Here is a 20,377-nt window from a genome sequence, read left to right as displayed (position 1 = left end):
CTTTCTGTACTAATCAAAGCTGACAGACAGATGGGCAACTCTACCTGGAAACCCAGTCAGCAATATGGATGAGAGTTCTCTGACATTCCTAAAGCTCTCCATCCAGTGTGAGGATGGATCATTGCATGGGACATGGAAACTCGAATTCTGGCAATAGAACAGAACGTGATCGGGATGACGGGACTGTGAGGAGGAAATGGGCATCTGGCTAGTAGAGATTTGGCAACTCTGTGGCACTTTTCAAAACAACACTTTTAGCCCATTGTTTGACCAAAGCTAGAGATGCACTGGTTTTGGTAATAAATTACTTGTCAAATCCTGAAGTTTCTAACTTTTAAATGAATCTCAAATCTGCTTCCTCAATTCCTTGCCTCACCTCAGTTTATAGCCTCATTAATCTCTTGCTGGATAGCGCCTCAGCCTCCCAGCTGGCCTTCCTGACTCCAGCTCTTCCCACTGTGGCCTCTTCCCCCAGGAAATGCTCTTCTGCACACTGAAATGGGTTTCTTTTTTTTAGAAAAAACAACGCAGTAAAGTTCCTTCCTCACTTTATAACTTTTTCAAGCTCTCCTTACTCACAGGCAAGTTCCTTGGACTGCTTTGCAAATTCTTTCCAGCCTTGGCCGGACACGGTATTCCAGTCTCACCCTTTCCCTCCCCTTTCACTTACTGCCCCTATAGTAGGGTAGATTTGACTTCATGAGGGAAGGACCTCTTCACAGCTGTTTGCCTGTACCTACTATGACGCCAAGTTTACAGAAGGAGCTCAGTAAATCCTTTCTGAATGAATGGCATACTATTCACTTACTCAAAGTAAATATATTTACTAACACAAATTGTAAATCTACTATATTTCAATAAAAATATTTTTTTAGAAAACAAACAAAAAAAACAAAGTATCTTCATTCACCAAACTCCTGACATTATTTGCACCTCCCTTCTCCAGCATGTGCCAGAATCTTGATCTTGCTCTCTTAATTACTCTCTGAGACCTCCTCCTGATTTCTAAGGCACATTGCTTTCCTGGACACATTTACTGTTCTCACCTGTCCCCTCCTCCCCTCACAAGAAGGCAGAGTTAAGCACTTAGTTTCCCTATATCCCTTACTCTGTGTCTTACAATTGAGAATCCAACAATAATCAACTCTCTTGTTACCCAGAATGTTTTGGTGTGACTTGATGATACAAATGCAGATTCCCGGGCTCTGCCTCCTATCTACTCAATCAGAATCTTAGAGGGTGGAACCCAAGGAACTGCAGTTATCCAAGTGACTGGAGTTATTCTGATGCGCTTTCAAGTTTGAGAATTATTACCATAGGATACATCTAGGGAACTGGAGAGAGTGGATGGAGAATCCTGCAAATGCCAAATGCCAGACTCTTGAATGCCCTGCTAAAACCTGAAATAATTGAAAACTTCTCTCACCCCTGATCTAGAGAATACAAACTGCTTTTACCCTTGAGATATTGGGGAGATTCTAAGGAATTTTAAGCAGGGAAGGGGACAGAGTTTTGCATTTAAAAAAAGTATCTTTGGCAGCAAGGCAGAGTAGGGACTTTAAAATTCCTTGCGTGTGATCCCAGTAAGAATTCTGTTTTACAACAGGACTCCCACATACCATGGGCACCTGTGAGACAAAAGTTTCCTGAAATAATACTATCCCTTGTTATATGTACTCGGGCAACGTACTCAGGTCTATTCGATTTTACTCTATTACATTTTTAAAAAATGCTGGTTGTGGTCAATGCCATTGATTTTACAACCCACCAGTGGATTGTAATCAGCACAGGATCAGGATGTGCTGAAGGAGAGTCTCAGGGGCCACTGCAGGAATCTAGGTGAAAAATTGTGAGAGGCTAAATTAAAGTCACAATGGAAGAACTAGAGTGATGGATTTGTGAGAGATTTATGAAGCAGAATTGACTAGATGTGGCAACCAGTTGGGTATGGGAGGTTAGCAAAAGGTCAGCTGGCTGCACCATTCATGTCAACTTTGCAAAGGTAAGGCCAAGAGAGGGGTGTGCTTTTGGTGTATCCAGTTTTCCAACACATTTAGTCCATTTCTAAATAAAGGTGAAGAACTAACAGTTTCATTTGGCTCAAAACAAGTATTTGTAAGGGGCCAACCCACTCTAGTACTCTTGTCTGGAAAATCCCATGGACTGAGAAGCCTGGTAGGCTACAGTCTATGGGTTCGCAAAGAGTCGGACACGACTGAGCGACTTCACTTCACTTCACTCCTAGTGGCACAGTGGTAAAGCATTCCCTGGGTTGGCAAGATCCCCTGGAGCATTTCAAGTCACTTCAATATTCTTGCCTGGAAAATTCCATAGACAGAGGAACCTGGTGGGCTACAGTCCATGGGGCTGCAAAGAGTTAGACATGACGGAGCGACTGAGCACACAGGCAAATATTTGAAAAATCTAGGTCTGTGACATCAAGGTTAACTTTTCCTGAATGGCACTCCCAGTACACTGTTTATTATTCAAATGTACTATCTGTGGAATTGGTAGTTGGGTAATGTTTATGTTCATATGAAAACTAACTCTCAGGCTCATTGTTTTTCTTTCTTTTTTTTAAATATAAATTTATTTATTTTAATTGGAGGCTAATTACTTTACAATATTGTAGTGGTTTTGCCATACATTGACATGAATCCACCACGGGTGTACAGGTGTTTTTCACTTTGAGCTGTATCAATTATCCTTCAAAGAAAAAACTTCCTTACTCTTTATATTCAAGGAAGGTTCTGAGATGAGAAAAACACTTGGGTAACTATAATACAGGATGAGAAAATTATTTATAGGACTGAGAAAAAAATTCAATCTTTATCCCCTAGATTTGAAAGATATTTATTTAATAGTTTTTTATTTGAATGGTAAGACTTCTGTTTAAAAAAGTGATGTATGGATATTAATTCATGATAAGTTTAGGATGCTACTCAAGAAAAACCCCCTTAATATTCCTACGAATAGGGACCTACCAAGAGGCCATAAGTATGTCCTTTATTTTCTCATAAAATTGAAAAAAAAATCCCTGAGTCATTTTTATTCTCTATTAAGTATTTAAGCCAAACCTGTCTGTTGGATCCTTTAGCATCCTACCCAGATCAAGAGTGGCTCCAGGTCGCGGCGTCCATGTTAACACATCAGAATTTTTCTTGATAAGATTGTTGAGTTCATCTGGGTCATTTTTGATGTTTGTTTCCTTAATATACCTGAGAAATAAGGACATTCCCATGTCAGAAAGTTTATTCTCAGTTGAAATTCTGATTAGAACAATAACAGAATTTTTATTTGTTTCCTCTGCATTCATACCTCCCAATCCCCCTCTATTTACCTCAGGAAAAATAAAGACTCTATCTGGACTAATGTTCCTAATTAGGGAAGAGCTATTAGCCAAAGAAGGTTGCATTTATAGCTTGTTTTTAGTAATAATCACATAGCGATTGGAATTGAAGTTAGAGCGAGACTATCATGAAGAGGTGGGAATAGAACACTCATATTTTATTTTTCCCGGTTTTTTTTTAAATTGCAGTATAGTTATTTACAATTGTGTGTTAGTTTCACGTGTATAGAATATTGGTTTGTTTTATTGTATTTAATATTAATTAAATACGGTGGTGGCGGCGGTTTAGTCGCTAAGTTGTGTCTGACTCCTGTGACCTCATGGACTGTAGCCTGCCAGGCTCCTCTATCCATGGGATTCTCCAGGCAAGAATACTGGAGTGGGCTGCCATTTCCTTCTCCCGGGGATCTTCCCAACCCAGGAACTGAACCCTTGTCTCCTGCACCGCAGGCAGATTCTTTACTGACTGAGCTATGAGGAAAGCCCTTTAATTAAATATATAGATGATTAAATATTATCTGGTATGTAAATGCTAAGCAAATAACATGAACTAATTGTTTTTATCTTTACAACCCATTAATGAGATACCTCCCATTATTACTCTCATTTTATACAGAAAGAGACTAAGGATCAGAGGGGCCAGGTGACTTGTCCCAGGTCAGCAGTGTCCATTCAGCTCTCCATCGCCAGACCTTCCCAGGAGACCACAAGGAGGAGCCTCTCCCCAACTTTAGGAGAGAGTCTGATAAATCTTTCCAACCCCTTCCACCATGTAAGGTTATATTAAAAAAGATAGGCATCTATGAACCAGGTAGCAGGCCCTCACTAGACACTAAGTCTGCCAGCACCTTGATCTTAGACTTTCCAGCCTTCAGATGTGTGAGAAATAAATTTCTGGGTTTTATAAGCCCCCTCCCAAAAAAGTCTTTCCATTCAAAACCATTAAAATTCACTGGTTAGAAAAGAGCACACACACATCTTCCGTCATAGCCCCTCCTGAGATCTAGTTTCTCATCGTGTTATTGATCAGAGCTGAGGATCTCCCAAATTTAATTACAAACCACAGTCTTTCTGGAAAAGTTCTAAGTCATCAATTTCAATGTTATTTGGGAAGGTAGTTGTGGTGGTGCTGGAGTCAAAATAGAGAGATTCAGAGAAACAGGCTTTGTCACTGTACTTCATCAGACATGGGTGACCCAAGCATTTTTGTTAAAGGGAATTTTATTTTCTTGTGCTACAGCTTGGCTACCTAGACTGGAGAGATATTTTCAGCCAGATATACAAACATATGTAAGCACTGCGATTTCATAGCTCCAAGGTGACTTACATTATTTATAATCTTGGGATCAATTTTACAGACATGAGTAAAGATGTCTGTCCACCCAAAGATGTCTAACTACTTCCTTCCTTCCACTGGCACAGCCCTCAGTTTTTAGAAGTGTCATCTCTTTGTCTCATCTTCTTCCTGCCTCTCGTCTCAAAATGATTCATTAACTGGTTTCCTTGCCTCCTGAGAAACATGATGCTATCAGATTACTCTTCCTAAAACACAATGTGTGGCGTTCACAAAATTCTTTAACTTCTTTGTCTCCATCTCTAAAATAATAATAAAATTAATACATACCCAGATGCCACCCTCTGAGGGGTACTGTGAGTACCAAGGGTAACATCTGTGTGCCACTGTGTGCCACTCCACATGACTTGGATTTATCCTTAAGAATGAGGAACCCGGTAAAGGGGTCTAATGAGCAGAGACATGATCAGATGGGCACCAGGGAGGTTATATGTATAGTGGGAAAGGAGGTAATACACAGAAGAATGGCTTGTAATTACTTTAAATGTCAGAATCATGTTAAGTGGTCAAGTGTCCCATCAGTAAGAAACCATCATATCCAGTTCTCCAACTTCTCACAATGCAACCTCCTTGATATATTTCTAGAATCTGAATTCTCTTCTCAGTCTCCAATGTTTTTCATCAGTCCTTTCAAGATTGTTGTAATGATTTTCAAACTGGTCTCCAGGATCGATATTCCTATCTCCCTTCCCACCATACATACAACCTAACGTCCCTGGTGCCCATCTGATCACGTCTCTGCTCATTAGATCCCCTTACCGGGTTCCTCATTCTTAAGGATAAATTCTAGTCATGTGGAGTGGCACACAGTGGGGTTCACTGTCTGGTTCCCTCCGTTCCCTCCTCCCTGCTTCCTCAAACACCTGCCTACACTGAACTGCAGTCTCTCATTTCAGCATCTTTCTCTCTTTGTCGGTCAGGGTTTACTCATACTTCAAAACTTTGTTTCAATCGTCCCATCCATAGTTTCCAACAGTCATTTTCTGACTCCCACCTGTATCCTACTGCCTTCAGAACATGCATGTACCACAGCGTTTATCATTCTACTTTATCATTGTTTCTTCTCTTCCAACTCTGAAGACAATAATTTCATCCCTGGTTCTCCAGCACCAAGAACATGCTGCTCAACAGATGAATGAACGAATGATGAACAGTATTGATCAAAAGAAATTATTATTTAGTCTGAAAATATTTGGAAGATGTGAGACAGCTACATAATATCAACAAGAAGTAATAAAGGGAACACATCAGCAATGCTGCTGCTGCTAAGTCACTTCAGTCGTGTCCGACTGTGTGACCCCATAGATGGAAGCCAATCAGGCTCCCCCGTCCCTGGGATTCTCTAGGCAAGAACACTGGAGTGGGTTGCCATTTCCCTCTCCCATCAGCAATAGGACATATTAATTGATAAGACACACGTAGATATGTCACTAGACAACACAGAACTTCAAAATGAAAGCAGTCAGGTTTTAATGATAAGACACATGAAGCCCAGAAAAGTTAAAAAAAAAAAATTGGTCCTAATAAGTGGTAGTAGGGAAGAGCCTAAATTCCATGTACACTATTTATCCTATTGTACTCTGAAGCCTCAGTTGATGAGAAATTATGGTCAGTACTTACAGGATTTTGCCATAAAAATGAATCTCAAGGACTATTCTTTACTACCCAACAAATTTACAGATAAATGTACTCCAAGTAGAATGACACATGCATTCCCTGTCTGCTTATGGGAAGTCCCTGCCCTTTGTACACAAAATTCTCTAGTTACTGATCATAAAGGGAATCTTCATAAAGCAGATGGCATTGGTGTTCGCACATAAAGACACTATTATCGTTAACGGCTGAGTAACTGTATGATGAACTAGATGCTCTACATAACTGATAGAATCTTGTAAAAAAATTAAAACATCTATAAGATTTTAACATTTAAAATAATAAAACTATGCTTCAATATTTACTAAATGAATAAACTGTGTATTTTGTTTCTTTCAAAGGGTTGTGACTCATATAAAATGTACATATATAAAGATATGTATTGTCTTACAAACATGATCTAAATAAACATGTAGCTTTAATTAACATGGCTGCGGTGTTCAGAGTAACTGTTCAGGTTTTTTAATTTTTAAGATTACTTGGATCCAATCTGGGGGCTGTTTGGGGCGATCAGCACTATGAATTTTAACACATGTGTAGATCTGTGCAACAACCCCTGCAGTCAGCTTTCTCTGCTCTACATGCTGTTCTCTCAAAACTCCCTTGTGTTGGCCCATCAGTCAAACTCTCCCCTCAGCCCAGCCCTCTGCAACCACCAATCTGCTCTCCATCCAGTAGTTTTTGCCTTTCCTGGGATGTCATATAAGTGGAATCACACAATTTGTAATCTTTTGAGGCCGACTTCTCTCACTTAGCATGATGTCTTTGATAGATTCGTCTATGTTGCTGTGTATATCGACAGCTATCTATTTTTATTGCATTTACAGTGTGGCTTGTTTATCCATTCGCCTGTTGAAGGATATTTGAGTTGATCTGGTTATTATGAATAGAAATACTATTAATATTTGTGTGTAGCTTTTGTGTTGAATAAAAGTTTAGTTTCTCTAGGGTAATTACGCATGAATGGAACTTCTGGATTGTATGATAAATGTGTATTTAAAGAAACAGTCAAACTGATTTCCAGATAGCTATATCATTTTGAATTCTCAACAGCAATGGCTGAGAAGTCTTATTGTTCTGTATCTTTGTCATAATTGGATAATGCTAATCTTTCATTAAATTTTATTAATTTTAATTCTATTAAAATTATATTAATTTAATAATTTTGATTACTTTTAAGTCTTATTTCATTGCAGTTTTAATCTGCATTCTCTAATGGCTAATGATATTGACACATCATTTCTTATGCCTATTTGCATCAATATATCTTCTTTGGTGAAGTATCTGTTCAAATATTTTGCCATTTATTATTGAGTTCTTTGCTTCCTTACACTGAATTTTGAAAGTTAATTATATATTTTAGACACAAATTGTTAAATCAGATATATGACTTGCAAACATTTTCTCAGTCTGCAGTTTGTCATTTTACTCCCTTAGCAGTGTCTTTCACAGAGCAAACATTTTAATTTTGATAAAGCCCAATGTATTAAAATTTCCACTGAACTGATTGTGCTTTTGGTGTCATATCTAAGAAGTCTTTGCTTAACCCAAGCTCATGAAGATTTTCTCCTATATCTTCCTCTGAAAGTTTCATAGTTTCACATTTACATTTTTATTTATGACCCATTTAGACTTATTTTGGGGAATACAGTGTGGGGTTTACACTGAGGTTCATTTTTTTGCATATGAATGTCCAATTGCTCAAATAGCATTCATTGAAAAGACTATCCTTTCCCCATTGAACCGTTTTTGTGCCTTTGTCAAAAATCAAATGGCTGTATGTTCAGTTCAGTTCAGTTCAGTCGCTCAGTCGTGGCTGACTCTTTGCGACCCCATGAATCACAGCACGCCAGGCCTCCCTGTCCATCACCAACTCCCGGAGTTCACTCAAACTCATGTCCATCGAGTCGGTGATGCCATCCAGCCATCTCATTCTCTGTCGTCCCCTTCTCCTCCCGCCCCCAATCCTTCCCAGCATCAGTGGACCTATTTTTAGATTCCAGTTCACTGACCTGTGTGTTTATCCCTTCATCAATATCATGCTGTCTTGATTTCTGCAGTTTTACAGCGAGTCTTACAACTGGGTAGTACGGTTCCTCCACAAGTGTCCCTCTAGAGTCATTTTCCTTTTATCTGTATAACTTTCTTTGGCATTTCTCTTAAAGGAGTTCTTCTTGTAATAAATTGTCTTAGTTTTCCTTTCATCTGGGAATATTTTTATCTTACCTTCATTCTTGAAGGATATTTTCACTGGATATAGAATGTGTTGACCGTTCTTTTCCTTAAGAACTTCAAAAATACTATTTTACTACCTGCTAGTCTCCATAGTTGATTCAGTTACTTGAATTCTTCCATGAATACAATGCATTCTTTTTCTCTGCCCACATTTCTGTTTTTCCACAGATACAGACTGTCTATCTCTCTAAGCCACCTGGTCCATTCTTAACCTTTCAGGCAGAGATCCCTTTTGTGGGTCCCCTGAAAAACAGTTCTTTCTTTCTCACATTTTAGGTAATAGATTAAAACACTTCAGATATCTATTATTTTATCTAATTCCTCTTCTCTGGTCAAGCCTTAGACCAAAAGATCATCCCTAAGGATGCTTAACTTATCTGCCTTCAGACTATAAGGTTTGACATGAAACACATACCATGAAGTCAAATAAGGAAATCCTCTGGGTCTTTTTTTTTAATTCAAGCTCAGAAATACTTCCTCACTATCCTGACTTTAATACTCTCCAGTGTCATGTGGTAAATATTTCTACCAGTTTTGTACTTTTCCCTTGAGTGACCCATAACTAGGAACATGAAAGTAATAGAATGACATACTGTTTCACCTTCTCCAGCAGACTCTCTCAGATTGATCTTGGACATGCTTTCTCTTTATATCTTTTAACAGATACTCATCACTGTCCAAGACAGTGTGGAGTGCAAAATATCACCACAGTCCAGTCCCTCAGTTCTTGGGTATTTCCATATAGTGTGATGTGTGAGAGCTGTGAATGGCAGCAAAATCTTTTTCTCTGCTCCTTTTTCCATTGTTTCAAGGACAGAACTGATGTTCACCTAGGAGGCATAATAGTTGCTAAAATACTGAAATGGTTCTGTGCCATTTGGTTCAGAGCTGCCTCTCTGACTGTCTTTCTTGCTGTCCCAGTCATCTGATCCTCCCCTGGGATCTCCTGGCCCTCTCTCATGACACCAAGCAATCAGAACAGATACCAGGTAATGCTGGATCAGGTCTGGAGACTCTGCTCCTCCAGACTTCATGTGACTATTAAAATGAAAACCTTCAAACATTCTCAAAGAAAACTCACTGGCCTACAAGAAATACACTTGAAAAACAAGATCTAGAAGTTATGCTGCTGCAAGAGAAATCCTTTCAGACACTCAAAAATGAGAATATAATTTGATAATGATACAGTCTCTATTCTGAGATATAGTGTGGTGTAGAGAAAAGAGCTCCAGAGCTAAGCATACCAGGATTCATTTCTTAACTCCAGTGTTTCCAACAGAGTGATTTGGGCAAATCTCTTAGCCTCTGAGTTTCAACCAACTTGAACAGTCATAATGATACCTACCTTAAAGTGTCATTGGGAAAACTAAATGACTTGATTAAATGCCCCAGTTCAATTTCTAGTGTATACTGAATACATATAACTTGCCTTTATCCTTTCCAGGATCCTTCTGGACAAAAATCTATCTGGATTAACTCTAGCTGCCAAGCATTGCTTTCATTCATGCTCTCCGTTCTCAGGCAGCTTGTTAAATAAACTCCAGACTCCCACCAATTATTATGTCTCATTCCATGTTGAATTTACAACTAAATCATTCATCCCAAAATACATTAACCCGTGTGAATATGTTATACAAAATGTCCAGCCATACTTGTCTGATGGGTGGGATTCCACAAAATACCCAGCAAAGGGGCAATAAATTCGGGGTTGTAGGTCCTTCACCAACCGAGCCTTGTAGTTCAGGAGTTTCTTCCTTTCTGTTTTAATGAACTGGGCTTTCCATTCCTCTGGAATGACAGGGTTTGGATTAGAGTCTCCTCTGTTCAGAAATCACAGAAAAACAAAAGTTCTAGTAGAGAAATCTTTCAGGAGATAAAAATTGACAGCTGACACTCAGATGTAGACCAAAACTCTGTCATTAGTGGCTTTATCTTGCAAATTTCATTTGGTTACTAGGAAAATGTTCCTGAACTAGCCAAAGACATTGAACCCTCTCCTTGTTTATGGCAATTCATGTGGACCTAGCTGAATACACAGGGTGGCACGTACAGTTGTACCTTGCATGCATGCACATTTTAAGAGCACTGCAATTCTTGTATTGCTTAATGTTCTTCTAACATGGAAATGGCTTTGCTATCTGGGTGGATTATAAATGCAAAACATGTTTGTTACACCCTGGGGGTGTGCAGTGGTCAAGGGCCTGGATGTTGGAGTCAGTTAAGACTTAGGGTCAAAACAGAGCTCCACCACGTAAATTCTTTAAGTTTGTTTTCTCCTCTGTGAAATGGAATCGTGATGCCTACCTCACAGTTTGTTCATTTGCTCATTCATTTGTTCAATATTTATTGAGCACCTACTATGAGCCAAAATAGTTCAAGGCACAGAGAATATAATGATGAACAAGATAAAGCAGTTCCTTGCTCTCAAGGAGCAGTCATTCTAGTGAAAGATGCAAATAATACATAAGTAAATAAGTTTATTTCAAACAGTGATGACCTAGGAAGAAAGTAAAATAGGACCATGGGATAGTGGCTGGGGTGAGGAGCAGGGTATTAGACAGGGCAGTTAGTGAAGATGACATTGGAGTCATAGAATACAGACAAACAGAGAAGAGGAAGTGGCCACTGTGCGGAGGTCAGAGGTAATGGCACTTCAGGCAGTGGAAATAGCACATGCAAAGACCAGGGCATGGAAACACTTGGTGTGTTGAGTCTGAGGAACCAAAAGCGGGCCAGTATGGGCTGACATTGGTCAAGCAATGGGGATACAGACAGTAAAAGAAGTTGAGAATTTAGGCAGGGCCCAGAGCATGTGGGATACTGTGTCAGGGAACTGCTCCTACTACTGCTATGAACATCTGTTGAACACAGACAAGGAGACAGAAAAAAAATTAAAGTTAGCCATAAGCTAGACTTGATCACTATTAACATTTAGTTATTAACGTTCTGGTATATTCCAGACCTTCTTAAATATATGTGCACATGCAAACACACACATACACACATTCACGTAAGAATGACGTTCTGGGACTTCCCTGGTGGCTCAGTGGTAAAGAATCCTCCTGCTAACGCAGGGGACACAGGTTTGATCCCTGGTCCAGGAAGATCCCACATGCTGTGGAGCAACTAAGTCTGTGCGTCATAACTACTGAGCCAGCACTCTAGAGCCCAAGAGTTAACAACTACTGAGCCAAAGCACCGCAACTACCTAAGTCCCCATGCCTAGAACCCATGCTCTGCAACAAGAGAAACCACCATAAAAAGAAGCCCACGCACCGCAACTAGAGAGTAGCCCCAACTCGCCGCAACTAGAGAAAGCCCAAGCACAGCAACGAAGACACAGTATAGCCAAAAATCAAATAAATAAATCTTTAAAAAAAGGATGGAATTCTGCTAGCTACCTTTAGTAGGGATATGTTGCCTCCCCAGTCACATTGTTAACCCACTGAGGACAGCACCTCCCCTCTATGTCTTACATGGTGACACATTCTTGGAAGCAATGAATACAGACTTAAGAGAAGAAAGGAAGGAACTGTACAAGGCTTTCTTCATATTGCAAGTAGGACATTTCTGCCACATCATTAAACAGAGATCGCTTACAAAACATATGCATTTATTAATTGAACATATATTAAGCACGTTCAACGCTAGTACTGAGCAAAAGTGTGAACAAAATGTACCACTTTACACACCCTCCCCCATCCCAAACCTAGCACTACACTTAGACTGAGAGTAGAAGTGCTTCTTCCTTGGATTGCACATTTTTTCTAGCTTTGAGATATAACTGATGTGTAATTTTACATAAGTTTAAAGTACACACCATGGTGATTTCATCGCATGCATGCATGCCTAATGATTACCACAATAAGCTTAGCTTATTACCTCCGTCACCTCATCACCATTTTTCATGTGTTAGAACACGTAAGATCTGCTCTCTTAGCAACTTTCAAGCACAGAGCACATGGTTGTTAACTATAGTCACTATGCTGTACATCACATCCCCAGAACATATTCACCTTATAACTGGAAGTTTATACCCTTTGACCACTATTTGCCTATTTTTCCCTGCTCCCCAGACCCTTGTAACCCTATACTTTAGAGGGGTTTCCTTTGCCCCATCCCTCCCTGGTATGAACATTCCACCAAGCCAAGGGCATATGCCTGGCGCAAGGTGCCCACACTCTATTCTGAACCTCATACCAAGAGCATTTAAGCCTGGATTACCAATATCAGACTCTTCCTGTTCTGCTCTATGGTCTACAGCAGGAATCCAATTGATCCAAATGATTCTTTTTCTTGACCTATCCTGAGATGCTCCCTAAGCCCCTTAGTGTTTCTTTCATGCTCTATCAGCACACTTTGAGCTGGGAAGTTTAGCCTGTAATCTGTGATTTGCAAGTCTGGTTTCCCAGTAAGACTGTAAGCTTCTTGCAGGGAAGAACCATGTTTTCATTATCTTTGTATTGATTTGCAAAGCATTTAGCAAAGTGCCATGCCTGCTCCCTGGCATCACTTTGATATAAAGTATTACCAGTAAACTTTCCACCACTGAAAGTCATCGGAAAGCCTGATGCTCCTCCAGCAAAATCACTCATCATTAAATCAACCTTCATAGGCAGCCTTCCTCCATTGGGTCTGGTGCAATCCACTGTATTGAGTATTTTATGACCTGTGGGAAAATTACGTGGCATAAATACTCAAGGTGAAATCTTGAACACCATAGTTTGAAATCCCAGGCCAACAAAATCAAACTCCTCCTGTCTGATTCAGTTGGTTCTGGATGAGGATAATCATCTTGATTCCCCTTCAAGATCACAGATAGACTACTTTCCTTAGCCAACTATCTTCATATGTTGAGCTCAAATGATGCAGGGGGGAAAATAACCAAATCAACACAAATCTCTCAACCTTTTGGAAGTTCTATTTAATGACTGTTGGGGTAAAGCCATCTTCTCACATGAAAAGCAGAAGTGTATGATCACATTACATCATAATATGTCAATATGAAAATAAAACACTATATAAAGGCAGTTTTGAATAAATTACTATAGGGGAAATACAGAGGATCTGTTCCCTTATGAAAAAAATCTTTGCACCTGTCACCACACAGAGTGTGTTACTGCTAATTTTTTCTCTGAGTGACAGATTTTCCGAGATTATCTATCTCAGTGACAGTCCATTTTCCTAAGACAGGGATAGAATATACTATATCTTATGGAAAATGAAGATGGAAGAAGAAGATAGGATGGAACTTTGGATAGCTATCATTATCCTTCCTACCAAGAGTATGTTTCATTTCTCATTGCTGATGAAAGTAAGAGAATACCTTTGTATTCCACAATAATGCAAGTGTCCATTTCAGGATGAACGCCATCCATCAAGATCATGAATCGGAGATTTTTGTCTACCTGGAATTTAACAGTAAAACCAACAACTGTTTATGTCAGTTTGGCTTTTTGTTCAAAATTTGAGTAAATGATCATCTCTTCTGGAAAGAAATCCCTTTTATTCAGAATTGGATTTATTATCCAGTAAACTGAACTGAACTGAAAGTCATACCATTGATTCATGGAGAGAAAAGCCACCTTTTATTTTAGCTCAAATAGAGATTTATGCAGTAATACACACTTACATAGTACTACATATGGAAAAAGCAAGCCATTGTTTCTTCAGTATTAAAGCAACTACCTCACCTAATATTTACCCCCAGAAAACATAACTGAAAATTGTGGAAAAAACACTGATATCTGACCTGCTGCCATATTCCAAATGGCACTACATTGATATTAGTCAACTGGACACCACTCTGATTCAGATTCCAAAATACAGGTCTTTCTGTTTTTCCAACATAAATGGGGATATCTGGTCTTCTCCCAGCAAGCTTCTTCAGTGTGGGGTAACTAGGATCAGAAAAATGGGAAGTTTGAAAGGTGAAAAAATTGGATCATCTAGTGTAAGAGATAGTTTGCTCCTCACACCAACATGCTGACCAAGAAGCAAGGAACGGAAAAACCAGACCCTCCCCAGAGTCCAAAAAACAGGTTTTTTCCTCAAGGTTGACTGTAACAATGAGGGGAATTTCCTAGAAGATTCCTCTTTATTGGGAAAACATATCATATACCACAGCGTGTACATCAAACCAGGAGTGCAAATTCCATTTTCCATACTAATGCTGCTTTGAGCAAGAGGAGTTTTAACAGAAGGTACAAAGTGGAAAAGTACTGCTGAAGAGGTTTCTGGTAGGTGAAGGTCTCCAGAATCTTCATTTTTTTCTCACCTCTCAACCAGCAGCTCCCAACAAAAGAAAGGTCTTGGTCATAAAATGAGAACCTATGACTTGCCCATCATTAGGGGTGCTTTTTCAACCATCAACAGATTGATAGCCACATAGTGGCATGTAGAATGAATTATTTGTCCTTAAGGAGAGTCAGTTACCAGCTAGGCAAGACAGTAAAATTTAGTGTAGAAGAAAACAACATTCACCATTTGGAGTAATTCCAACTCAGTATACAATTAACCATCCGGGCACTTTTGAACATCTTCACAGATTGTCAACTCTCATTTCTGAGCATTCATTACATCAGAGGATTATATACTACCGTGGTGTGTGGAAAACATGAATAATAAACAAAAGGCTGTTAAGGTAACTGTTATATATCAACCATGGTTTTAGGCATTTTCACTTTTATTTTATTTATGGTATTTTATTTCTTCTCACCAAAAAAAAAAAAAAAAGCTCTATGTTTTTGTTTGTTTTTAATAAATGAGAACACATACTCAGAAATATATGGCTGCTGCTGCTGCTGCGTCACTTCAGTCGTGTCCGACTCTATGTGACCCCATAGACGGCAGCCAACCAGGCTCCCCTGTCCCTGGGATTCTCCAGGCAAGAACACTGGAGTGGGTTGCCATTTCCTTCTCCAATGCAGAAAAGTGAAAGTGAAGTCGCTCAGTCATGTCCGACTCTTAGCGACCCCATGGACTGCAGCCCACCAGGCTCCTCCATCCATGGGATTTTCCAGGCAAGAGTACTGGAGTGGGGTGCCATTGCCTGAGTAAATTGGTATTCAAATTCAGGTTTTCTGATCCTAAACTTAGCGCTTCTTCTACTAGAAGGCAATTTCAACTTAAATGAATATGCTGTCTGGTTTAAGAATCAGACTTGTGCATAGAGTATAATGTCAGGTGAAATAAGATATTTAACAATAAGAAAAGCATAAACAAAACCAGCATATCAGCACTTATTAACTACATTTAATAACTATTCATTGACTAATATTCAAGTTCCAGACCTATATTAAATAAGTAGAATCTGGAGGGGAAAATATCAGTACGTTTTCTTCTTTAAAAACAAAGGCTTCAAAAAAATCAAGACTTATTCTTTGAATAAGTCTTCAATCTCTGGGTTAACCACCTAAATCTTCTACTTTAAGGGACTTTAGGAGTTAGGTTAGGTTATTCTAAAATCAATGTTTATTGCTTTGTGATTTTTAAATTGTTGAAAATTCTCACTGGCATCTATAAATATTATTCATTATGATATTCATGTGTGCTGCTGCTAAGTGGTTTCAGTTATCTCCTTCTCTTTGTGATGCTATGGACTGTGCCTGCCAGGCTCTTCTGTCCATGGGATTCTCCAAGCAAGAATACTGGAGTTGGTTGCCGTGCCCTCCTCCAGGGGGTTTTCCAGACCCAGAGATCAAAACCGCATCTCTTGCGTCACCTACACTGGCAGGCGGGTACCTTACCACTAGCGCCATCTGGGAAGTCCAATATAATACTCATATATTTACATCACAAATCACATTTGACTAAAGACTCTTTTCTGAAGTACACCGGGCTATCCCCCTTGCTTCTCCCTTGGTGGCTCAGATGGTAAACATGCAGGAGACCAGGGTTCGATCCCTGGGAAGAGCCCCTGGAGTAGGAAATAGCAAACTACTGCAGTATTCTTGCCTGGAAAATTCGATGAACAGAGGAGCCTGCTGGGCTACAGTCCGTGGGGTCACAGAGTCTGACACAACTGAGCAACAAACACACAGGACCATGGGTATCTTTTAACAGGTACTATAAAGCAGATGGAAAAACAGTGGAAACAGTGTCAGACTTTATTTTTTTGGGCTCCAAAATCACTGCAGATGCTGATTGCAGCCAGGAAACTAAAAGATGCTTACTCCTTGGAAGGAAAGTTATGACCAACCTTGATAGTATATTAAAAAGCAGAGACATTACTTTGCCAACCAAGGTCCGTCTAGTCAAGCCTATGGTTTTTCCTGTGGTCATGTATGGATGTGAGAGTTGGACTGTGAAGAAAGCTGATCGCCGAAGAATTGATGCTTTTGAACTGTGGTGTTGGAGAAGACTCTTGAGAGTCCTAAAGGAGCTCAGTCCTGGGTGTTCATTGGAAGGACTGATGCTAAAGCTGATACTTCAATACTTTGGCCGCCTCATGCGAAGAGCTGACTCACTGGAAAAGACTCTGATGCTGGGAAGGATTGGGGGCGGGAGGAGAAGGGGACGACAGAGAATGAGATGGCTGGATGGCATCACCGACTCTGTGGACATGAGTTTGAGTGAACTCCGGGAGTTGGTGATGGACAGGGAGGCCTGGCGTGCTGTGATTCATGGGGTTGCGGAGAGTCAGACACGACTGAGCAACTGAACTGAACTGAACTGAATAAAGCAATCACTTAGTTTATGTGATACTGTTTTCTCTATACAACATGCATAAAATTAGCTCCACATGGTGTTATTACACAGTGCATGAACCCAGAACTTTCATAATTCTGCCGTTGTACATCTTTGGTTCCAGACGCTTGCATGGATCAAAGGTATCACGCAGTCCATAGCAGATTTATTAGCACAATATCCCAGCGGGTGATGTGCAGTTTTTGTGTATTGCAGGTAATTCGTTACTAACGCAGCTAACTACTTAAGTTTTTAGTTTCCTTAAAGAGAAGAGAGAGAACATATTCATTCCTTAGAGATCTCATATGCCTTCAATATACTTTCAATAGAAAAATCAAGGGGCCAGTCAACCAGCAAACATACTTGCCCTCATCATGGACATTTCTATCAAAGAGTCTCCTTCATGTGAACTTTGTCACGTAAAGTCACAGCAAAGAAAAATAAGGTGAAATTGCTTCATGTTAGAACAAGTAGGCAGGGCTATATGTTTACATTAGCACCCAAGAAGCTGTGACACAAATTGCTAAATAAGGATGAAGGAGGACCCTGAAATGAAACCAGGGATTGGAAATCTGACCCCATCTTTTCTGGTAACCATTCATTTGCAAATGGGTATGGTTTTATAAATTCAAGGTCCTCTTTCTCCTTCCTGTTGATGACCTGAGTTAAGGAAGTTTCAGTTCCTATCCCTAGCGTCACACAGCTGTGGTTTCAATAAAGGATGAAGTGCACTCAGGGTTCAAAAGGTGAGAGCTCATTGTTGTTGAAATGCTATGAACCAAGAGTTGGCAAACCACAGCGACCTGCTGCTATAATTTATGAATGTCTTTTACCTTTTTAAATGGTTGAGAAGGAAATCAAAAGGACAATCCTATCTGGTGATCCACGAAAACTTTATGATATTCACGTCATTGTCCATAAATCAGATTTTTAGAAGACAGTCAGGCTGACTTAGGACCATTTATGGCTGCTCTTGTACTATAACATCTGAACTAAGTCACTGTATAACACCAACCATATGGCTTGTAAAACCGAGAAGAGTTACACCCTGTGTACTGGTCCCTGCCATAAAAGTTGAACTGAAAAAGGAAGCCAACATTGATGATCCTTAAACCTAGACTTTTACCAAGTAGCCTGAGGGTGGGAAGTGAGAGCGTGGAGGGTTATTAACTCCTGTCTTCCTCCCACAATGGCCCCTTTTGCATTTGTAAAAAGCATGAAAATATCTTCCTTCATAGCTCAGTCGGTAAAGAATCTGCCTGTAAGGCAGGAGCCCCGGGTTCGATTCCTGGGTCGGGAAGATCCCCTGGAGAAAGAAATGGCAACCCACTCCAGATTCTTGCCTGGAGAATCCCACCAACAGAGGAACCTGACAGGCTAGAGTCCATGGGGTCGCAAGAGTCGGACACGACTTAGCGACTAAACCACCAAAGCATGAAACGCTTTAAAAATTATGCTACACAAACATACGCGTTTATCCAAGTTAGTTCTCTTCTCATCAGTCCCACTGAATCGGCCTCAAACTGAGCAGGGATCACAAAAGAACCTGGAAACCAGTGATGCCGTTACTGCAGCCTTTCCTGCAGAGTTCAGTGCTCAGACTTCATTACCTCAGGTGGTCTGAGTGCATGTGACTGACGTAAATTAGGTCCGCTTGGCACAGCCTCTCCAGCCAATCAGATGGAGGCTCATGTAGTAACCACCATCCTCGGGCAAAAGCAGGACCCGTTAACCAAGGGTCAAACACCATCCTCTTGTCCCCCAGCTTGAGGTCCATGCAGGCATGAGTAAGGTATGTTATCTGTTAGAAGACAGTGAGAATCAGATTATTGAGTCATCATCAGTCAGCAACAATGAACTGGGCTGGCTAGTGGACAAGTCACGTTGGAGAACTTTGCTCCTGAGTATGTTCAGTGAGGTTGGGACCTTTATATAGAAAACAACTCCCGGAACACATCACTGCTTTGTTAGGAAAGAAATGCTCATGGTGGATTTCAGGTGTCAAACCTATTGATTCATCCAGCTCTGCTCTATCTAAATTAGCTCCTAAATGCTTATTTACAGTCTGCACTGCAGAATATCTTTTGCCATCAGTCCTTCAAAGCACAATTTACAAGGAAAGGCAGTTAGAGATGTGATGGCAGATACTTGGGGATTTAAATGCCAGACTGGCTGGAAATAGCCACTGAATGAATGATGAATGACTCCTGGTGGGTTTGAGGCAGGAGACAGGTGGGCCCTGGCTGGGCAGCTGGAGTCTGTCCCCTGTGGACAGATGCTCCAAGACAAAGATAATAGCAGGAAGGAGGAGAAACAGCCCTGTCCAGATAAGAGGTAAAAAGACCACATGTTCTTCATTCTCAAGGTCAAGGAGACCTTCCAACTATACAGGCGCAGAGAGGCTACTCAGAGGTCAAATAGGGAGGGGATACCACCACAGAGTAAGTGACGTGAACCTTCCCGTAGGCCTCCTCACTAGAATCCACCTTGGTGAAGAGATTCAGGGGCACACATGGGAGGAACCTGAGATGAACCAAACGCAACTCAGAACTAGGCAAAGCAAGACGACTGGCCAAAGGAAACCCAAAAGAAAAGCCTCATATAAGTGATTTAAATGACCACGAAGGCATGACTCTTTCTCTCTGAGTCCTCTATCCATTCACATGTACATCTTTCCTCCTAACAAATACTTGATCTGTTTCATGACTTTCCACCTCTTTGTTGAAATTTATTTCTACAAAGCAGACAAACCAGGGCCACTGGCCCTCGTGGTCCAGTGGCTAGGATTCGACATTCTCACTGCCGCAGCCTGACTTCGGTCTCTGGTCGGGGAACGGAGATCCTGCTTCAAGTTGCTGCAGGTGGAGGCCACCCGAGATCGGGCTGGCATAGCCACGCAGCCTGGCTAAACAGGCTTGTGAGACTTTCTTTCCTAACTTACCTGCTGACTCACTCAGGGAGTCAGGGTCCTCTGAGAATGGCTATAAACAATGACTTAGAAACTGGCACAGATTCGAGGATTCTAAATTAGTGCTTCACTCCCTTCCTCTGATCTGGCACACCCATAGGATAAAGGAAAACAACCAGCAGCAGAGATA

The 20,377-nt window shown here is 40.5% G+C and overlaps 1 protein-coding gene across 3 annotated transcripts in view; it reads right to left on the bottom strand.

Annotated features, from left to right (window-relative positions):
- LOC129543526 (cytidine monophosphate-N-acetylneuraminic acid hydroxylase) overlaps window positions 1-20,377 on the bottom strand; it is a 62,593-nt gene that overhangs the window by 12,858 nt on the left and 29,358 nt on the right. For all 3 annotated transcript variants that reach the window (XR_016036104.1, XM_055406686.2, XM_055406685.2), the window contains exons 6-11: window positions 18,890-19,080; window positions 14,344-14,491; window positions 13,918-13,999; window positions 13,123-13,260; window positions 10,244-10,379; window positions 3,078-3,218 (exon numbers count right to left, since the gene is read on the bottom strand). Coding sequence is in view for 2 of the 3 variants with exons in the window: in XM_055406686.2 (XP_055262661.2) it covers window positions 3,078-3,218; window positions 10,244-10,379; window positions 13,123-13,260; window positions 13,918-13,999; window positions 14,344-14,491; window positions 18,890-19,080 (836 nt within the window). In the remaining variant the exon portion in view is untranslated. The remainder of the gene's footprint in view (window positions 1-3,077; window positions 3,219-10,243; window positions 10,380-13,122; window positions 13,261-13,917; window positions 14,000-14,343; window positions 14,492-18,889; window positions 19,081-20,377) is intronic.

Source organism: Moschus berezovskii, chromosome 23 (genome assembly GCF_049115385.1).
Source record: "Moschus berezovskii isolate FMDL1 chromosome 23, NW_MosBer_1.0, whole genome shotgun sequence".
Classification (NCBI taxonomy): Eukaryota; Metazoa; Chordata; class Mammalia; order Artiodactyla; family Moschidae; genus Moschus; species Moschus berezovskii.
Note: the sequence above shows the minus strand (reverse complement) of the source record. Positions and strands in the feature narration are given on the sequence as shown.